At 44.6% G+C, this 19,844-nt stretch overlaps 1 protein-coding gene across 12 annotated transcripts in view; it reads right to left on the bottom strand.

Annotated features, from left to right (window-relative positions):
* Positions 1 to 1,093: 1,093 nt before the first annotated feature.
* The window catches only part of ENTPD1 (ectonucleoside triphosphate diphosphohydrolase 1), a 47,556-nt gene continuing 28,805 nt past the window's right edge, over positions 1,094 to 19,844 (bottom strand). For 10 of the 12 annotated variants that reach the window (XM_015867168.3, XM_085554583.1, XM_015867170.3 and 7 more), the window contains 9 exons: positions 9,362 to 9,495; positions 8,875 to 8,992; positions 8,039 to 8,189; positions 7,081 to 7,240; positions 6,281 to 6,517; positions 5,487 to 5,747; positions 4,916 to 5,032; positions 4,575 to 4,712; positions 1,094 to 4,472 (listed from right to left, as the gene is read on the bottom strand). In XM_015867168.3, the coding sequence (XP_015722654.2) occupies positions 4,266 to 4,472; positions 4,575 to 4,712; positions 4,916 to 5,032; positions 5,487 to 5,747; positions 6,281 to 6,517; positions 7,081 to 7,240; positions 8,039 to 8,189; positions 8,875 to 8,992; positions 9,362 to 9,495 (1,523 nt within the window). In that variant the 3' untranslated portion in view covers positions 1,094 to 4,265. Of the gene's footprint in view, positions 4,473 to 4,574; positions 4,713 to 4,915; positions 5,033 to 5,486; positions 5,748 to 6,280; positions 6,518 to 7,080; positions 7,241 to 8,038; positions 8,190 to 8,874; positions 8,993 to 9,186; positions 9,308 to 9,361; positions 9,496 to 18,421; positions 18,667 to 19,844 lie in introns of those variants that run through there. The other 2 variants (XM_015867177.3, XM_085554584.1) reach the window with 2 other exon arrangements.

Here is a 19,844-nt window from a genome sequence, read left to right as displayed (position 1 = left end):
GGCCCCGAAGCAAGATGTACAGCCCTGCATCCTTCACCTGTTTTGCAGGGATCATCATGAAGGCTCATAGCCAGTGGTACTGGCGTGAGAGAGAAAAATGGCTAGGACAGAGAAATGCAGTCCTGCGGTGTGGCAAGGGTGGACAAACTGCTTTGGGGAGGTCAGGATAAAATGAAGCCAAGGAAAGATGAGATTTGGGCACTAGGTGCCTGGAGGTGACTGGAGCTAGGAAGGGACATGGTGCATTGCTATGCCAGGAAGGTATGCTGCACCTCCAGCCACCAGGAGCTCCAGATCTGACACAGAAAAGCAGTGGGCAGCTGGCAGCAGAGGAATCCTCACCTCGAGACTTTTCTGTCTTCTATGCCAAAAGCTTCATCCTACCCCCAGGCCATTCCCATCTTCTGGAAAGCAGTCTGAGAGCATTGATGGCATGGGTTAAGACGTCTTTATTGTGATAAGGATACAGGGATTGGTGTGTGTATCATAACAAACTGAGACCCATTTCACCAGGGCTGAGCCACATGAAGTGCGCAGCCAGGTGGCAGGGCACAGGGACTGCTGTCCTCAGCCCACACAGAAGAGCTGGCTGTGCTGGGTGAGGAATGAAGGGTATGTCTTAGGGTCTGCTGCAGAGTGGGCTGCTCTCTGCAAAGCGAGTGGGAAAGCTGCAGCTCTCTTCTCAGTCTCACTGACAGTTTTGCTTCAGACCCAACCCTGGGGTGGATGATAGAGAGCTTGTGGATGTGGAAGTCATCAGTTCCAGAGGGCTCAGAGTGCTTCTATGCTCAGCCAAGTGAGCAAATCCTCTGCAAGGAACCTTCCCAAACAGTACTGCTCAGCATCCTAGCCCCCATGCTGTGCCACTCACCCTACAGCACCTCTCAGGGCTCCTTTACACAAAACACGGGGACAGGAGAGACCAGGGACTGGGGTTTGGACAGCCCAGTGGAGCGGAACAACATGTAAATATATGCAAGACAAGAACATGTGGTGTTAAAATATGTTTTAACCCAGAAGAGCAAAGCTGAACAGGAGCTAGGAGCTGGAAATTAAAGCCAGACTCTATCATATTAGAAATAAGGCACAGATATTTATCAGAGAGGCAGATCAACTGTATTAACAAAAGAAATGATATGACATTATTACCACCAGACATATTTGGAAATTCCCCCCACAATTTCTCATAGTATTCATGGTGGGTGAAGTCCTTGAGTGACTCTGGAACACACACTTGAGCCATACACTGCTGGGTCAAGCACAGCACAGAAGCAAGGAAATTAACATTCATTAAATCTCATGTCTGACCCAGAGTTTGGGGCAGCTTCCAGACAGAGTCCTGCAATGGCCATATCTTTTGCTGGGAAGGCTCCAGCACAGCCAGTGAGTGATATGGGTCTTGCCACAATAGGATGCCTTTGGCCAACCTATTTCTGGAGCCTCAGCTTGCTCACTGATTTAAATGGCACACCTGGTATCTCCTCAGAAATACTACTTCTGAGGATTGTCTCGTAAATGTGTTCTAAAAGTCAGTAAGTTTTAAAAATAACATAATCAATACCTTGTTTTTATCTCCCTTGGGGCCTTCAGGTTTGCCCTCAAGTCAAATTTACCTACTTGTTTGTTGCTGTTTTGTGAACAGAATGAAAGGAAGACAGGGGAAAGCCATGATACCAGGCAGTCACCTGACTCTGGAAGCAAAGGCTTGAAATGGTAATACTGTAGTACCTGCAAGTAAAGATACAAAGTGCTGTTGAAACTTTTCTCCCAGGTTCTGTACTTCAGCTCCTTTCCTCTGGCATAAACCCCTAGAGGGACCAGAACAGCAGACTGGCACAGGCTCTCTCTCCACACCAGTTTCCACGTGGATTTTCTGCATCTATTTCAGAAACTTCCTGATGGATCTGCCAGACAAAGCTAAGCAGCACTGGCAGCTGCCTGCTCCATGATAAGATCTCTTACCTTCCTACCCTGACCAAAGATTGTTAAGTCTCATCCATATACATGTCCTTGGTGAAAAAATGACATAAAGAAGGCTCTGTTTCTAGACGAATTCCCACATCTCTGTGTTTGAAGATAAAACAAACTGGAGTAAGAACAAACAGCGTGGGGAAATGTCATTTGTGGGTTGACCTCAATCACTTGGAGAAACGTTCTTAGAACAGTATGTGTTTCAGCAGAGCCAGGCAGAAGGCAAAACATCTAATGACAAAAGACTTATGTACACCATGAGACAGCAGCCATTCTGGATTGCTATGGTGGGAAAATAAGGCCGACTTGCAATAGCTGAACTGAACAAAACAGCTCCTTATTGAACCTTAAATGAACAGATCTGACCCTGAGATATACAAATAGGGAAAAGAGTATAGATCAAGAAGAGGGGCTATTACTTTTATGTACAGTGTTAGGGCATCTATTACCACTTGCTGCTGAAACCTTTGGTGTCCAAACTTCAGATATACAAAATAGCATGGAAGTTGACTCAGGAGATACATGAGTCAAGACAAAGCGCTTTACAGAATGAAGGTCAATATTTAATATGATACAATGCTGACTTCCAAGCACCAACAAGAATAGAAGGGATTTTGATAGCAGAGAGTTAGTCTTTTTGAAACTGGCAGATCAAGGTCCATCAGAAGCTAAAGCCAGCTAATTCAGAGCAAAAATAAGACATTTTTTTGAAGAAACACCCTAACATCTTACCATAGGACAGATATCTATTTTCCCCCTTGCCTTCAATATGTCATGGCTCCTACTTCCAGGACTAGAAATAAGAACTAGAAATAAGTGGGGGACATTTTCCAGCCTGCACTGTGTGGAAGGACAAGCTGGGAGAGCACAAAAGCCCCAAGCTCTACATCTGTGCCCAAAAGAGAAAGCTTCATCCATGTTGCATCTCCTGCTTTTCCTGCAGGTTTGCTCAGGGAAACATGTGAAGGTGACTGTGCCATGCCTTTCTCTTCACACTATCTGCTTTCTTTTGGCCTCCAGCACATGTGCCATTAGGAAAAGAGATTTCTTAGATTCTTGGAAGGTAAACAGGCACCAGTGGTTTCCAATTGCCATAAAAATTGATTGCTGACTTACCTCTCTGTTTTGGACCAAGGAATGGGAAACAGAAGAAGTGATTCATAAACCTGATCAGTGGCACCATCTAGTTGTGCGCTAGAAGATGGGCTGTGGTAAGTGCACTTAGAGCACCTAGGTGTTACTGTTTGGGGAGTTGCCTAAGCCTTGAGGAAAAGAAAGGCAAATTTTCCATGCTTTTGCTGATGGAAAGAGTGGCTGTGTGTGCTTATGCTAGCTAACTGTTACCAGCTGTCTTCTTTATAAAGGGAAATGGCCCAATAAACATTTTCCCTAGACCAGAGACTGCTGTATGATCAGCACAGTGACACTGGATTGTTTTAATGGGTGTATACTTGGAGGCACGCTGATCAGATCAGAGTTCCTGTAGATATATGTGCTCATTACTTGTCAAGAATCCTTGGCCAGGATGAGCTTTTTCTACAATAATCAGCAATGCCTGGCTGGGAACTCATGTCTTGATGCACAGTCACCCTAGGGATATGGGAATGGCTCAGTGTAACAGTGAGCCAGCTTTGGTCCAGCAACAACATCAGGAAGACGTGGGAAAGAGGCTTCTCACCACCTGTGAAAAGAGCAGACTGCTGCCAGAGCCCAGCTAAGGACTGACTGATAACCACCAGCACTCTCAGTTTCTTCATTCCCATCCCTTCTTGTCCCAGAGTGACATTTGGGAACACGACCAACCTCTGAGGGCTAGCTGGCTACAAATGACCATGCCTGGCAAGCAGAGGTGTGCTGGTGCAGTTTCCCTGCTGGAATGGCTCTTGGGAACAGCTTCAGCAGAGGAGGAGCCGGATCACCCTTTGTGATCACTCCCAAGAGCTCAGTGGCACATGGGACCCTGAGATTACTCTTGCAGGAGCACTGGCTCCCAAAGATTGGTGCTGCTTTTCTCTTCATAATGCTGTGCACAAGGCAATAAAAAACAAGCAGCAGAGTTTCAGTGAATGAAAATACGACCCATTCAAGAAGGGAATGCTCGCTTGCCTGTTCTTGGCAGAGAGGTGGCGAGCCTTGTGTCCCAACATCTGTCAGTGCAAGTGAGAGTTAAAAGAGACAAATGCCCTGGTTGTACACAGTCAGTAGCTTCAGAGAGAGGGACTGCACTACAGCCTGGTCTTCAGTGGGCTCCTTGCCCTAAGCAGCTGGGGCCCCCTCTCCCTGCATATCTCTTCCTAGACGATCCCTTTCTGCAGGCACTTGGGCTTGTGGAAGAGAAGCCAGGCAAGTAGGATCACTGATACCAGCACAAGGGAGCACAGAACCATCAGGCCCACATAGCTGCTGTAGGAAAGAGGAGGTGCAGGAGGTTCCTCTGCAGGGATCATGTTGGTCAGGTTCAGCATGTAGCCCAGGGTCCAGCCTGCATCACTGCTGCCAATCTGAAATGGAGAGGAGCAGACTCAGAGATGGGAGGTGCCAGGACAGTATCATCCCTGTGGAAGATGGGCAAAGCTGTATAGCAGAGGTAGCAATCAACACACCTTTCCAAGGAAGTGGATCCTTTGCCAGTTCTCTGTAGTAAATTCGTAGCCGTTTTCCAGCAGGGAGAGAATGTAGGCTCCAGAGAAGCAATATTCACTCAGGTACTTTTCTTTTATTTGATGATACTGTAGCTTCACCTAGGAAAGAAAGGAGAAGTCACCAGGCTGCTAAACCCAGGTTTCTGCAGCTCCAGCTTGCCCTTGAACATTCAATACAGGTGCCAAGGGAAATCCACGTCTGCCTTGGAAATTACCCCCAGCCACACATCCTAATAAGAAGCATCAGCAACACTTGGGAGTTGGGCACTCTTGCCCCATCACAGAGAAGCAGCGCTGCTCACCTCGTGCCAAGGCCGAGCACAGAATTTCTGAATAGCACTGGCCACTTCGTCCAGGGTGAAGGGGACATCACTTGTCAGGTTCAAAAAGTTCATCACAAAGTAGAAAGCAGAAAAGGCCTGAAAGAGAATATTTTAACCTGAGCAGGACAAAGACAAAACAGCTTTATTTAGAGAAATACAAGTCAGGTGAGCTGGCTGGTTTCAGCAATGCTCACACAACTGTGCATGAACTTCTGATCTGGCGCTGCTTTTTTCACCTCAGGAAACAAGGTTTGCAGGAGCACTATATCACATGTGGCCCGTGACAAGCCCTCCTGTCCCTGGTGCTGTCCACTGGGAGGGACAGCTTGAAAAATGAATCTGTAAATGGAGTACCACTGCCTGTTAGGCTGGTATCTACTATAGTAGCTCTTATATTTGTTGTCTTCACAGCCAGACAACAAATACTATTTTTATAGTTTCATGTCTAAAATGTTATCTTGGAAATGAATTTCTGGCCTGCCCATGGATAATACGCTCCAGTATTACTCTGATGTTCTGGATTATAGGGAACTGAAGAATGCAGACCTACCCCAAAGTCCCCCTGTAATGGAGGTAGATATATCCCATTGAAGGAGCAGCTGGAGTAAGGACAATTGGTTTTGTTAAAGAGAATCTGGATGTTTCTTCGGCATTTTTCATAATTCCCCTCTCCTTCAATATGCAGCTGGCTGAAAGGGAATTGTTTTTCCTCGATTGACGTACAGGGGTTTTTGAAGAAATTACTCATACTTATAGTTCTCTGATATCCTTGGTGAAAGCATGGATCAAAGAGGCTGCTGTTCTCTGCACTCTGAAAATAAGATTCACACAAGCTGTTATATTTCACTCTAGAATAACACGCTAGAAATAAACCACAAGGAAGGGTGACCACAAGGCACTTGTCATGGTACATTGTGCCAAGACACACAGACACTGGGTTAAAGGTGAGGACAAACTTAAGGTTTTAACTGTAATCTGGGACATGTGGCTACTGCTTCTTGCAATCTCCCTATAGGAACTTGGGCAAGTTATTTCCAGCCATGTTTTCTGAAGCTCCTTTTGATTTGGGATTCTCTCAGATGGTGAAGCACCATCTCCACCATCATTATCAGTCCAGCACAGTATTGCTGCTATCCCATGCCAATCAATCAAGGCATCTCCAATTGGTAATACCTTTGAAAATGTTGGCTGTCATCTCTGAGCATCTAACCAGTTTTTATGGAGGATAATGACACTTCCCAAATCCAAGCTAAGAGATGAGACATTTAGCCAGGACACAGCAGCACCAGTATGTCAAAGCTGCGAGGGTCCAGGACCTCCACCTGCCACCCCAGATGTACTTGCCTGTAAGTCCCATGCCAGTTTCTGTTGCAGAGCCTGGTCCTTCCCATAGCAGAGGAAGCTGTGTGTGTACACTTGGTAATCCTTGCCATAGAGGCGGAAATACAACAAATTCTGTGGGGACTCAGGAGAGATTTCATCTGGTACGAAGGTAATCTGTGTTGAAGCTCCCCCAAGGTCTAATGCTCCTGATGTCTCGCTTATGGATTTCAGGGAATGTAGAAATTTTTTCCATCCAGACTTGAAAAAAAATTCAAAGTACAGATACATCAGGCATAGGGAAGATGTATTTGGGAACAAAAAGTCTTTGTAGAATAGTAGCAGAAGGACAGAGTGCAGGAAAGGAAGTAGAGCTTGGAGGGGGGCACAAGAATCAGAACAAGGTACAGGCTCAGAAGAGCAGAAGATGGATCACTTCTAAGTGTTTACAGGAGGTTGAAGAACATATAATCGAGTACAACTGCTATGTGAAAAGTCGATTTACTGTTTTAGTGCCCAGATGAGTTATAAACCTGATAGTAAAGAATCATCATAAAATACTGAAAAGTTTTAGTGATACTTTGCAGATATTTAACCAAGCATAGAAGTATTTTAGATCAACAAGGGAGGAGAATGCTGTATCCATGAGAAGTTATTGAAACTGCTGTTTTATTTCAGTGCTCCAAGACTATCTGAGAAGCACAGCATCCTGATCTGTGATAGATGTCTCACAGGGAGCCTCCTGAAACACCCTTCTCAAAGGCATGATTTACACGGCACTGCCAGCCAGTGGTTCAAATCTGGACTTGCCAGTGATACAATACCTGCTTGAAATTACCAAGCAAGTAGTTAATGGTGATCCATCCATAGGCTCCTTCTTCCTGACCACTGATGATTCTGGCACCCTGGAAACTGAAGGGAGCTGAGCGCAGTGTCTTCTCTACTGAGGATAAGACTTTGTCAGCTGCATCTTTATTTTCCAACCTGGATGAATGGAAGAAAGGATGGAGTGACCACAACTGACAGCCCTCAGCAGCTTATGGGCTTCACTCTGAACAGTGTGAACCCCCCACCAACCATCAGTTGTGACGTAACAGTCCTTCACGTGGGAACATTCAGCTGTAACTGGCCACGTCCCTCAGTCACACCTTGACAGCACAACTACCAGCCCTGACACAGACACTGCAGCTAACAGCAGGAATTGGAGCAGATCTCCCCTGCTCACCTAGAGCACATTCCCTGATAAGGATCCCACTGGGTAGATCCTTCTCACTTTTCAACACTACAGAAGAGCTCCATGCCTTCTGGTATCCCCAGGCAATTCCCCTAGGCAAAACACATGAAATTAGCTCCCTGATCCAGCCTGGTAACAGGTCTGAGTTACCTCAAGAAAAATAATAGATTTGAACTATATAAAGTTACCTTAGCTTTGGTGGTTTCAGGATGAGTTGAGGTATGTAGGGAGTTAAAACATGACAGGGCAAAAAAACTGTGGGTCAAATCTATTACTAGACTGTGAGAGATGTTTGAACATCTTCTCCATGTGCCAGTCTGGGCATGGCTGTATTGCACATGGGTGCTGGAAAAGTTGGAAGGGGGGAGCAGGTGGAAACGGACCAACTAGGCAGGTGGGGAAAGAATCTGGGGAGACTACGGATCCAGAGAAATGGAGATCTGGACAAAGTTCCAGCTGGTAGCATTTCCAATGACTTCACTGCAGAGACACCACTTGATCTAAGCGGTGGTATAAGGTGCAAGGGAAGGAGATAAGCACTGTGGTACCTGAGGAGCCGCATGCCAGCAGTTGCTCCGAGGTAGACAGGTGTCTCTTGGTGCTGCTCTGCAGGAATCACCTCTTCTGCTTGGCGGAGGCACTGCACCAGAGAGGGACCTGCCTTCTCTGTGGTCTGGGAGTAACCTGAGATCCCTGGGCCTGCAAGAAATTGGAAGACTTCATTGCACCATCTCCAAGCATAACCCCAGAGGGCTGGCATGAGCCTTGTCCACTAAACAATATCACCAGCACAAGCACTAACAGTTTATTCAACCACCCCACTTCTAGGTTTTTAGAAACCCTAAAGCAGCAGTCATTCCTCTGACTAAACCTGTGACTGGCAGCATTCTTTATGCCTTCTAAAACCATTGCATATCTACATACCAATTAAATATTATAAAACAAACAAACAACAACAACAAAAAAAAAAAACAACAAAACACCACAACATGCTTAAGTTTAGTAACCTTGTCACATAAGACCAACTTGTTTCCTTTAAAATGAAATCAGAATGTCCTCCTTTCTCACTGATCGTTATCAGTGCTTCAGCAAGGGTACATGCAGAAATTCCATACTGTTGTTGTTAAGTACAACCCTTGGTGTAGTTCTTTCCAAAAAGCATTTAACTCTGTGCATCCCCAAATGAAAGGAAAAATGGACCCAGCTTTCATCTCGGGAAATTTAAGCAACAAGTTCTTGGCAGGAAACACTGGAATATACATTAGTTCACAGATTTAATGCTGTAATCACCATTGGTCAGTTCCCCAAATTTCATCTGCACTGCCTTTTGGCCACATTCTCTTTCCATTTCATCCCTTTTCACTACTTCCTTCTTTCATCTTACCTTCAACTTTACACACCTCCACCTGCTGCACCACACCAGTGTCATTCTCCTTCTCTGCTGGCCACTCATATACATACAGGTTTGTGTGGGACGACCCCGCATCTAGCACAATCCCATACTGTGGGCAAAATAGATCCTGTCATCACACTTGAGCCACTGAGTTGGATACAGAATATGCATGAGTATGAGCAGAAATGAACAGCAAATCTGGCAACTATGGAGACATGCCACATCACTTCTCTCCCCAGTAGTGTTTTGTTCTAAGGTTTCATCAAAGGGAATGAGAGCAGTAGCAAGATTGTAAATGATTACTTAGGAGATGGTCTCCTGTGAAGGTGTATCTGTTTTGATCAGGTTGCTTGAGATGCATGGAGCCAGAATGGGAGATCAGCCAGACCCAGCAGGGACAGCAACATGTTCTTGAGTACCATGCATGCCTAAATCTCCACTTGGCTTGGTTTCCTGCAAGAGCCTCAGCTTATAATACCTTGATATTCTTCCGAAGTGGCTGGTTTTGGGTCACTGCTACAGTAATTAAAGCAATTGCAGCCAAAGTGGAGAGGAATCCTAGTATGAGTAGAATTTTCCTTGTTGTGGACATCTTTGGTTTGGTACCTGTGACTAGAGCAGAAAAAGGATGTTAGCATCCCTGTGGCCCAACTTACCCCACCCCAAAAGTCTTCGGGCACGATCCAGTGTTTGCACAGGACAATCACCAGCTTTTTCCATAGCTGCATCTTTGTTTCAATAACCACGGAGAAGCTGAAAGAACAGACTGCTGATTTAAAAACAACAAAGCCTGGCAGAGCCAAGAGCTTTAACCCTTGCCACACTCTGTCACTGTATATGTTGTGCTTCAGGTTTTTACAATGTTAAAAAGAATTTACAACATCCTTGTCACTGGTAATACATTTAGGAAGTCTAACAGTAACATTTCTGTATGTGGCAGTCACAGTTTACACAGCACTGTGTTGCACTTTAGCAATGCTATATTAAAAAGAAAAATAAATTCATATCTTTGTAGTTTAAAATACATTGTCAGCAGTAGAATTGTCTAAAAAAGCTACTTATGGTTGGCAGAAATAATTCAGAACCAATATAGCTTTGGAGTTTTCAGAGCATATTAATGGCCAGCACAACATTGCCTATTATATTTCTCTGCTTTGGCTTCTCCTTCCATCTCCCATGCTGGAAATTTCAGTTCACAATTCAGGCTCAGTCACTTTAATATTAATCAATAAAATACAACCCACAACACAAAGCTCTAGACAAGGGACCTGCAAAAATATTTTCTAGACGTATAATCTATCTGTGAATTGAACTAACAAGAGAGCTTTGGCAATCCAGTACCTGATCTTTCTACTACATCTGTTTCTACCCACACTGAAATTCCATAGCCAAAAGCACTGATGGCTTAACTATTTGCATGGGTGCTGATTTCTCTTTTCCTCATATACACATTCTCCTAGAGATGCTTAGAAGTCTGTTATTCAGGGTGACAATACCTCTGTGCAGGCAGAGACATCAAGTGCCTTCACACTCCAAGAAGGTCCCTTCCAACCCGCATGAGACTGTGATACTGAGTGATAAAGTAACCACATTTGCTCTGCATCTGTACAGCAGAACTTCAGTTCCAGAAACTATTTATTCTCCAGCCCTTTAGGCAATACTGGAATAGTGCTCCAAATCCATCCTGGCACCCCACATCACAAATGTAAGCATTCGTATTCAGAAGAGAACTGTCTTCTCTGTTTCACATGAAAGTTTGCCTTAGGTACCAGAACTACACCAAGCACTGTCCAGCCCTACAAATGACCCAGCATCCTGGAGTGACTTCCTTTGGGCTAACTTCTGAAAAAGAGTGTGTGTGGGGGGGGAGTTCTTGAAACCTCTGTATCTGTAGACAAATAGTTGCTTCCAATCCACGTAAGTAGAATGGAATCTAAAAGTGCTGAGAAAACTTGTTTTGAAAATCTCCCCACAAGCAGGTCCTTGGGGAGCCTAATGCTGACCTGGAGCTTTGTGCTCTCTCATTGTGCTTACATGTAAATCCACTGAGGCTAACTGCAAAATTTGGAAGCTTGTTATGCTCACATTTTGTGACTGCCTGTTAGAGGCACAGCATGCTTGCCAATATCTCCAAGAATGTAGCTTAGAAAAACAGTCTAGTACACATACCAGACAGTAGGAGGGCAGAATGCATTTTATACCGCTTTCTTCAAAAGGGCCCCAGAACTCAAGGCTTGAAATGATTAAAAACAGCAGAGCGTGACAGCTGGGAGACTTTTCTTCCTGATAGAGATAGTTGGCTCAGGCTATGAATGTACTGAACATGTCCATTGAACAAAAATTGCTTTAACGTTAGAAAAATGAATATAAGCAGCAGGTGATATAACCAGCTGCACAGTATAGACACGAAAGAGTAATAGAATGGCTTGGGTTTGAAGAGACCCCAAGGATCATCGAATTCCAACACCCCCTATCACAGAACCAGACAGATCCTCCAGATCTGATACTAGACCAGGTTGCCCAGAGCTCTGTCCAACCCAGTCTTGAACACCTCCAGGGATGGAACACCCACAGCCTCTTCGGGCAGCCTGTGCCAGCACCTCACTATTCTCCCAGCGAAGAACTTCCTCCTGACATCCAATCTAAACCTTCCCTCCTTGAGCTTAAAACTATCCCCCTTGTCCTGTCACTGCCTCCCCTTGTAAAAAGTTGATTCCCCTCCTGTTTGTAACCCCCTTTTAAATACTGGAAGGGTGCAATGAAGTCTGCTTGCAGACCTCTCTTCTCTAGGCTGAGCAAGCCCACATCCCTCAGTCTGTCTTTGCAGGGGAAGTACTCCAGACCTTTGATCATCTTTGCGGCCTTCCTCCGAACCCTCTCCAACAGTTCCAATGAAGCATGGTTGAAAACCAGAACTGCTGCTGACAGCCGCACAGAAAACCCATGTAATTATTGCCATCTTTACTCTGACATCTTGCCTAGAAGCAGCTACTAACAGCCTTGTTGGGTGCTTACTGTCACAGAGCTGAAAGATGGGTGCCTTTATACCAGTTCTAACATTTTCAGATTTCCTGTCATGATGGGTATTCTTTATCAGCTGCATCTTCTTGGTAGCAACAGATTAGGAACAATTTTCCTAATGAAATGGGCCTATAGATCTCCCTTGCCTGTAGGCAGAGACGTAATTTTCTGCATCCCACCTGCAGCCTCAGATGAGTCATTTATTTCCCAAGGCATATTATTTTCTTAGTCCTGAACATGACTTTCACCTTCTGAATCGTAACTCAATGTCACGGGCCCTTGTCAGGACTCTGAGACAGTGATTTCATTGCTGTATCCCATACCAGAGCATCCATCTGAATGAACTCTTATACCACCAAAGACTATTTTGTTGAAACAAAATACAAAGAAGTACAAACGATAAGCATAACTCAGTGGGTGAGCTAGCAAAACAAAAAACCTGCTAAATGTCACTCTAAAAGTGTATAGATTGAACACAATTTCTTTTAATCATTGCAAAATCCAGATAAAGAATTCAATGCAATTAAAATTTGCAAATTTCTCAGAAAGTTGAGATATTTGAACAAGCTCCTTCTCCTATACACTTGGCTATTTCAATCAGCTCTAGACATTACTGCAGCTCCTGCAATGCCTACAGAACCTACGCTTTCCTCAGCCTCCACCAGCTCCTCTGTACTTCATGTCCGTGTTGCTGCATGTTGTGTTGACACTCCTCAGCCCCCACCATACAAAGCAGTCCTTCACCCCCAGCACCATCATGAGTGCCAGGCCCCAGCACTTCTTCACCAGCAGTTTCTCGCAGCAAAACACTGAGCATGACCTCCCAGCTCTGCCTCCAGCCAGAGCCCAGAGACATCTCTGTTCTTTCTCCTGTTATGTAAATGGTGTTAAAAAAATATTGTGTAAGGCCATAAGCAGGCATAGCAGCTATGCTGCTTTTCTCCCCAGCCTGAAGCTCAGGGCCTGGTGCTGCACCCTACCCAGCTGCGCAGGCATAGAGTGCTCTCCAGATGTTGGAGCACAGCCCAGCTGCTCACGCATCTCTGTCTGTTTCTAATTTTGGTCTTTGTTGTTTTGTAGGGGCTGCTGCTGGCTCTGAGTGATTGGTGCAGGGCCCAGAACATAAACAGATCTACTATCATTTCTGTCTCTGAGTTAGCTATCAACTGAGAGTGATGCTGGCAGGCACTTCAGCTGGCAGTCGCTTTGCTACAAAATCCTGCTGCTCTTGGTGAGGAACCCAGGAAGGCTGCATGGCGTGGGAGGCAGCTTTGTGCGACAGCAAGCAAGCAGAATTGACCCCAGCGTCTCCTAGAGCCTCGAGACAAATAGAAAACTTCCTCCAGCCAAAACCACATTGTCCCCAGTGGCCCCATGAGCCAGATGTCACTCACGACCAAGGCTGCCACCCCCCTGCTCCCTTCTCACTTTGCAAGTAATGTTACAAGAAATGAAGCATCCAGCTGCTTGAAGAGATGCAATAAACAGAAGTAGCACTGATTTAGGGAGAGCTGCAGCGCATGGTCCACAGTCAAACTCAGTTCATAGAACCTCTCTGCGACCCAGCATCTCTACTAACTATAACACAGTTCCAAGTTCTGGCTTAGCACAACAGCTGAATGTGACATTTGCTCTTAGCTTTGGATGCTCACACTCAGCCTGTTACAGAAGGGCTGTGCTGCAATAACATTTCCACTGCACAAGTGCCACTTTGACAAGCGACAGCTCCCCACTCATCACCTTTCTGCTCTCAGTATACATTTGTACAGTCAGAAACATTCTCATTTTCAGACTTGATTTATTTATCGCCAGTACATTCCCTTTTGCTTTAGTCCACCTCTAACTCAAAACTTCTGCAGCTCTCAAATGTCCTGGAATGAAATTAATAACAAATTTATAAACAATGGTCTTTTCTGGATTTTGCTTTTCTGGCCTTCTCTGTCTACCTGAGCCATCCAGCAGCTCCTCCCCAACATACAGAAACACCTGTTTTTTTTTCTCAAGCATTCCTGACCAGTTCTGCAGAGACCAGCCTTGTACAATGATGTGCCACTTACACTAGGAGACGCTGCATTCCCAGCCTAAATGAAGCGAGGTGGGGACCTCACACCAATGCTACCTCAGGCACACTAATCACAGCCAGCGATGAGACACCCTGACATCACTCCTATGCCACCCCAGCAAACCCACATTCAACTGCATTCAATTATATTTGCCATACTTCATTTTCTAAGGAAAGGGAGTTCCAAGGCACTACCAGCCACCCATGCAGCTCCGAGAGATGTCATAGACTAGGACAGCATCACACTAAACCGTGCCCATCTGCTGCTCTTCCACTGATCACCCACGTTGCTGCTGCAGTCTGCTAAGAGCCTCTGCCTCTCAGCAATGGATTCCCTGGGCACAGTTTCCAGGGATGCTTGCTGCATGCTTGTGCAGTTGTACAGCCCAGCTAACAGGCATATACAGCCTGTGGAATTCCCTAACTCAAGCAAATCAGAGAGCTTGTGATGGTGGGGAGAGGGGATGGAAGCAATCAGCGCTAACTGTTCTGCCAAGGTGCATATGGGGTACATCCATTATCCTCCTGCTGGGAGAAAATGAGCTTTTGTTAGTCATGAAATTTGTCATGCTGAAATGCACACATGGTGAGGTTGATGAGGAATATTTTGCTGCAAAATGATGTAAACCACATGTGTCAAGAAAGCCTTTTGTTGGGCTGGTAAGAGGCTCAGGTTTGCCTTATAGATACATGACCATATACAGTATACAAATTGCTTTGGTTTGAGAGTTTCTCCCTCAAAATATAAGGGAAAGACACAGAACACTTCAAAATTAGACTTCAAGCTTCAGACTAGGATTTATATCACTTCTTGTAGACATTATGTGTAACTGTATAGGGAGTTCTGCTCCAAGTTTTAATTATTCTTCGCATCTTAAGTACTAGCATGATAGCTGGCCCACATTGTGGTGCTCTATACAGTCATAAATACACATTCAGTGAATTATAGTTTTCCAGATGAAGTGCCCATAAATGCTGACGTATAAACACTGAAATTCCAGTGAAACCAATAATCCAAACAATATAGTATGCCTTTTTTCTTGGATGCTGTTTTTCAGAGACTCTTGCTATGAAACTGTACAGCCCTACCAATCTCAAGAGCTGGCAGATGTATAGATAAAGGCTACGCAACCAGGCGGAGAACTTTAACCAGTCCTTGTTTGTGCCTACAGACACGTTAGTGAGCTGTGAGATGGAATAAAGAACGTGACTATTTGTGATAGCACCAAGTTGGGAGTTAAAAGCACAAAGACAAACAGGACAGGGATATAAATAAATCTGGTAAATAGGGAATCCCCAGGAAAACCTCCAGCTCACTTCAGTAAGGACAAGAGCAAATATTTGCTCTTGTTTAGAAAATAGGCATCACACAAAGTCAGTATAGTGAGCAAGTGGTTAAGCAGCACACACAGAGAAAACATTCTTGCAGCTATAGCAGTTTGAAGTAATCCTTCCCTCCATCTAACACGGCTAGAGCCTTATACAAAGTTCTATGCCCAAGTTTGGACACTGCCTTTCAAGAAAGATGTAGACTGCCTGGAGAAGCTCCAGAAAAGAGCAAGATAGATAGATCCGAGATCTATAAACTTGACCTATGAGGAAAGATTGAAGGCACTGGATTGTTTAATTTAGAAAGAGATGAACAAGGGAGACGTTAATAATCTTCAGACAAATCACAGAGTCATAGATAAATGAAAAGCAAAAGGAAAAGAATGTCAGCAAAGTTTGAGATAGATGTCAGGAAGCTATTTCTGACAGCGAGGATGGGTAAGTCATAGGGAAGGTGGCAAAGAATGATCCTCCTTATACAAGCATTGCTTAGGACGGGGGCACCTCATCTTTTTGCTGCTTCACAAGTCACAGTTGTAGCATGACCCTGGGGAAACTGCATGGGATGCTTTAGAGGAGCACTGTGTTTCAGGGGGAAAAAAAGTAGGAGGAAAAAACAAAAAAGGCATACTACATTCCTGGAGAACTGGGGAGTGCTGTGAGAGCTGAGCAATGGCAGCAAGAGGTGGAAACAAAGGAGCGGGCGTCACACAGGGCCCTTCTCTCCCTGCCCAAAGTCTCTTGTGCAGCTGGAAGTGGCCCAAAGGGGTTTTGTGCAGGTCAGTCCCACACCCCTTGTGCCAAAGGAGCCATGTCAGGGAGTTAAGGACAGCAAGCCCTGCTGACAAACATCCTTCTGCCCTCCACACAAAGAACGTCCCTGGCAGAGATCTGGCACTGCAGCTCATGGACAGCACAGACTGCATGCAGCTTCACAGCCCCGCTCTCTGCCATTATACCCCAGCCCCACCAACACTTCCATAACTCTTTTCATTAAGTCATCTCTCTGTGGGAAAGCATTCTGCTGGCTTACATCCCAGCAGCTAGACAGAGATACTCAATATTCTCCAATACAACCAACAAGTGGCGAGATACTGCTGACACAATGACCTTTAGACAGTTAATTCTCACATTTATGTGATGTTTTATTAGGCTTCCAAGTCTGGACCATCGTTATGAACTTTTCTTCAGATTCATACATCAAAGAGGTTTTCAAATCAGAAGAAACAAATGTTAGCAGTTACATCAGTCGTTACCAGATGACTTCTGGCATTAATTTGTCTTACCAGCCCATTAAAGCTATAATTTAACTAGAGAAGAGCTATTGTCATTACCCACAAAGCTTGAAGTTTCATCAGAAAATATCCTGTGAATTCGAGCTTATCACACAAGTTATTACTCAAATATACTTGGCTATCTCATTATATAAAGGCATCTGTTTTCCTTACAGGAAACAAAGCAGGCTCAAGCACTAGCATCCATCAGTATTGTTTCCATTGGTAGTTCCAACATACTGATTTGCGGTGGTTCAGTGTTACTGCTAGGCATCTTTCTGTGCTCAGTGCCCTTCAGCACTAAGCTGTTCTTAAGTGTCTGGCAACATTTTCTTCTTTCAACCACCTTCTACATTTTCTGAGTTTGAATTTGCCTTGATTGCAAACAGCTTCACCACCTTCAACCCCACCCCACCCCAACATATCTTTCTCACTGATGCTATTTTCTTAAAATAGTGTAACTTTCAACTGTTAAATTAAGGCTTCTAGGGAACAGAATAAGTTATTAGGCTGTTTCTGATTTGAATTCCCTTTGGCTATTTTAAATACTCAGTTGACTCAGCTCAAGTATTTTGACTTTGGGAAACCGCTTTAAATTGATGATAGATATTATTCATTAGTACAGAATAAATACTTCCTTAATAATACTCAATCCTCAGAGCAATGCTTCCTCCTCTATCGGGATTAGGGAGTATTTTTCTCTTTGGTTGATAGTTTCCAGCTTAGCCCCACACAATTATCGCTTACAGGGGTTTAACTGTTGGTGGTAAAGTGGTGGGGCCACCACTTTAATAGGCAGATTGGTGATTGGAGGCACAACACCCACCCAGCACAGCTCCATCAGCCTCTCTGCATCAGGACAATGCAGAAGTTGCCATGACAAAAGAAAGGAAGCAGCCTTGAAGAGAACGGTTTCCTACCCCAAAACCCACACTTGGGTGAGAAAGTTCAGTAACTTCCTAGAGAACAAAGTCACAAGCACTGCAAATACTGCTAAGACCCACTGGATTATGGCAGAGAAACAACCACAGAGAAAGTATGTCCAAACACAGCATGCTCTGCACCTTACCAAGTGTCAAAATACACCACCCCAGTAGTTACCAGTTTCCACATTTGCCCTCTCCACCAACAACCACTCCCACCTCGCAGGGTTTAGGCTGCATCTCAGGGACATTTTTCTTCAAATCACGGATTCCTGGGATTGCTTTGCACATCAAGCACCACTCCCACTTTTCAGGGGCTTACTTCCCCAGTTTCCAAAACAGTAACGTGGCATCTGGAGTGCTACATGCACTCAGACCAAATGGCTGCCAGAGGAAAAGCAGAGCTTCCCGAGCATTTCTGCACAGCAAAAAAAAGCAGATTTTCTCCTAAAGTTTCACTTCCCACTCAGGACCAAAAGCCGTTGGGGACTGGCTGAGGAAGCACAAACAGGGCTCCAGATTGATACAGTGTGAGCAGAGCTGCTGGCAAAGGCAATTTATGATGACGCTGCACAGGTAGAAGGATGGATGCAGCTCACCTGTGCATGGGATTTTGCCTGAATCTCACCACTCCTTGCAAGTATGATTTCCTGCACATGTGTTTCTTCTTTTACAGGAGCATGTCTCAGGCCTGCAAGATACCCAGTGACCTCTTCCTACCCTAACATGCATATCACCCACTCACAGCAGAGAAATTGTTAGCGACTTTCCCTTCATAATTGTCTTTGCAATAGCAGATGAAGTGAGAGGTGCTTTGCTACCAAGGCAGGGCAGCAGCCCTCATGAATTCTTTCAGCAAGTAAAGGTTAAGGTTGCATGCATAAAAGAGACTGCTTGCTAGTTAATCGCTTTCAGCTTTTCCCACTTACCTCCAGCTGTCAGCACTGCTATCTCCTTTCTTCATGGCAGAGCACAACACTGGGAACAGCTGGGGATAGTTTTTGTTTCCTGCTGAGGAATGCCTCCACTGCTTAGCCTTAGTGGAAAAATATACTGATTTCTCAGAGGTCAGCTTTAATAACTAAGATTCCCACAAACCATTGGGTGAATTCAGCTCATGATATCTGGCATGAATATCGTGCTCTGTTCCTCATGCTGCTACTATTTCCATTTCAAATAGCAGGAAACAAATTACCCTGTGGTATTTTTAGGGATAACCAATGGGAAGAAAACAGAGGACCAAAGCCTGTTGTGGGGCACAGAAAAATGTCTGAATGTAAAAAATAAAAAATAAGAAAATAAAAAAATAAATAATCGAAGCTTCAGGGTTGCAAAAGCAGATTTGAGAAACATTAAGAGTTAAATATGGACCTAAATTTTCATGGTTAGAAGGTTTGCACTCTGCAGTGCTTGGAGCCTCATGGAACAAAACAGCAAAGGAGTTTTGCCAGATGAATGGTCTGTGACGGGAGATTAGAAGTTTCCAAAGTTCAGATTATTTATTACCAGGATATACAGTGAATCTTGGGGAGAATCTGGCTCAGGAAAGGAAATCCATTTATAATCAAGCCATAGTCTGGGTTTCAATTTGCACATCTTCCTCATTTCATTCCTTATTATTGTCAAAAACAGTTCAAAATACAGACACAAAATGCTTTGGATAAGGCAGTATGGACACACAGCACTGATAAGGAAGGGATGTTGCTGTAAGAGCACATCCCCAGGACAGGTCTTGTCTGCATTCTGCCTGTTGGGGTTGCACCAAACCAGGATCTTTGCTGGATGATGCTGGCAGACCCTGCCCTAGGGCAGAGGCTTCTTTCCTCATATCTCCGGCAGGAACACAAGAGTTATAAAAGACTATTTATTAACAGCTCTGGGACAAAAGAGCAAGAAAGAAAACAAAATCATTTATAAATCAGCTGAGGAGCAAACTCGTGACTCTAACCGTTTGTAATTCCTTAAGTGTGGCCTGGAGCTGCCTCGGCTTTACTCCTTAGGATGCTGAATCAGCATATCAGCTCTGCTGGTGCAGTAAATAGCCAGATAAGGACAGAAGAGCTCAAAAGAAGAAAGCCCTAACCTATACCGTGACGAGATTTGTCTTGGCTTCCACTCCCATTTGGGAAAACTGATAGCAGTCAACTTTCTCACTGCTAAATACCAAGCAGTGACTCACATCTACATCCTGCAATCTGGGACATTTGCTTTCCTCTGGGACAAGGTAGAAATAGGATGGAGAGAGAAAACTCATACAAGAGCCGTCTCAAACAATACTATTCATTACTTGTTGATCTTTCAGATTGTCCTGAACACTTTAGCAGACTTTCTCCTTTGATAACGTTTTTCAAG

This window comes from Coturnix japonica, chromosome 8, assembly GCF_054131305.1.
Source record: "Coturnix japonica strain WE chromosome 8, WE-NBRP24, whole genome shotgun sequence".
Taxonomy (NCBI): Eukaryota; Metazoa; Chordata; class Aves; order Galliformes; family Phasianidae; genus Coturnix; species Coturnix japonica.
Note: the sequence above shows the minus strand (reverse complement) of the source record. Positions and strands in the feature narration are given on the sequence as shown.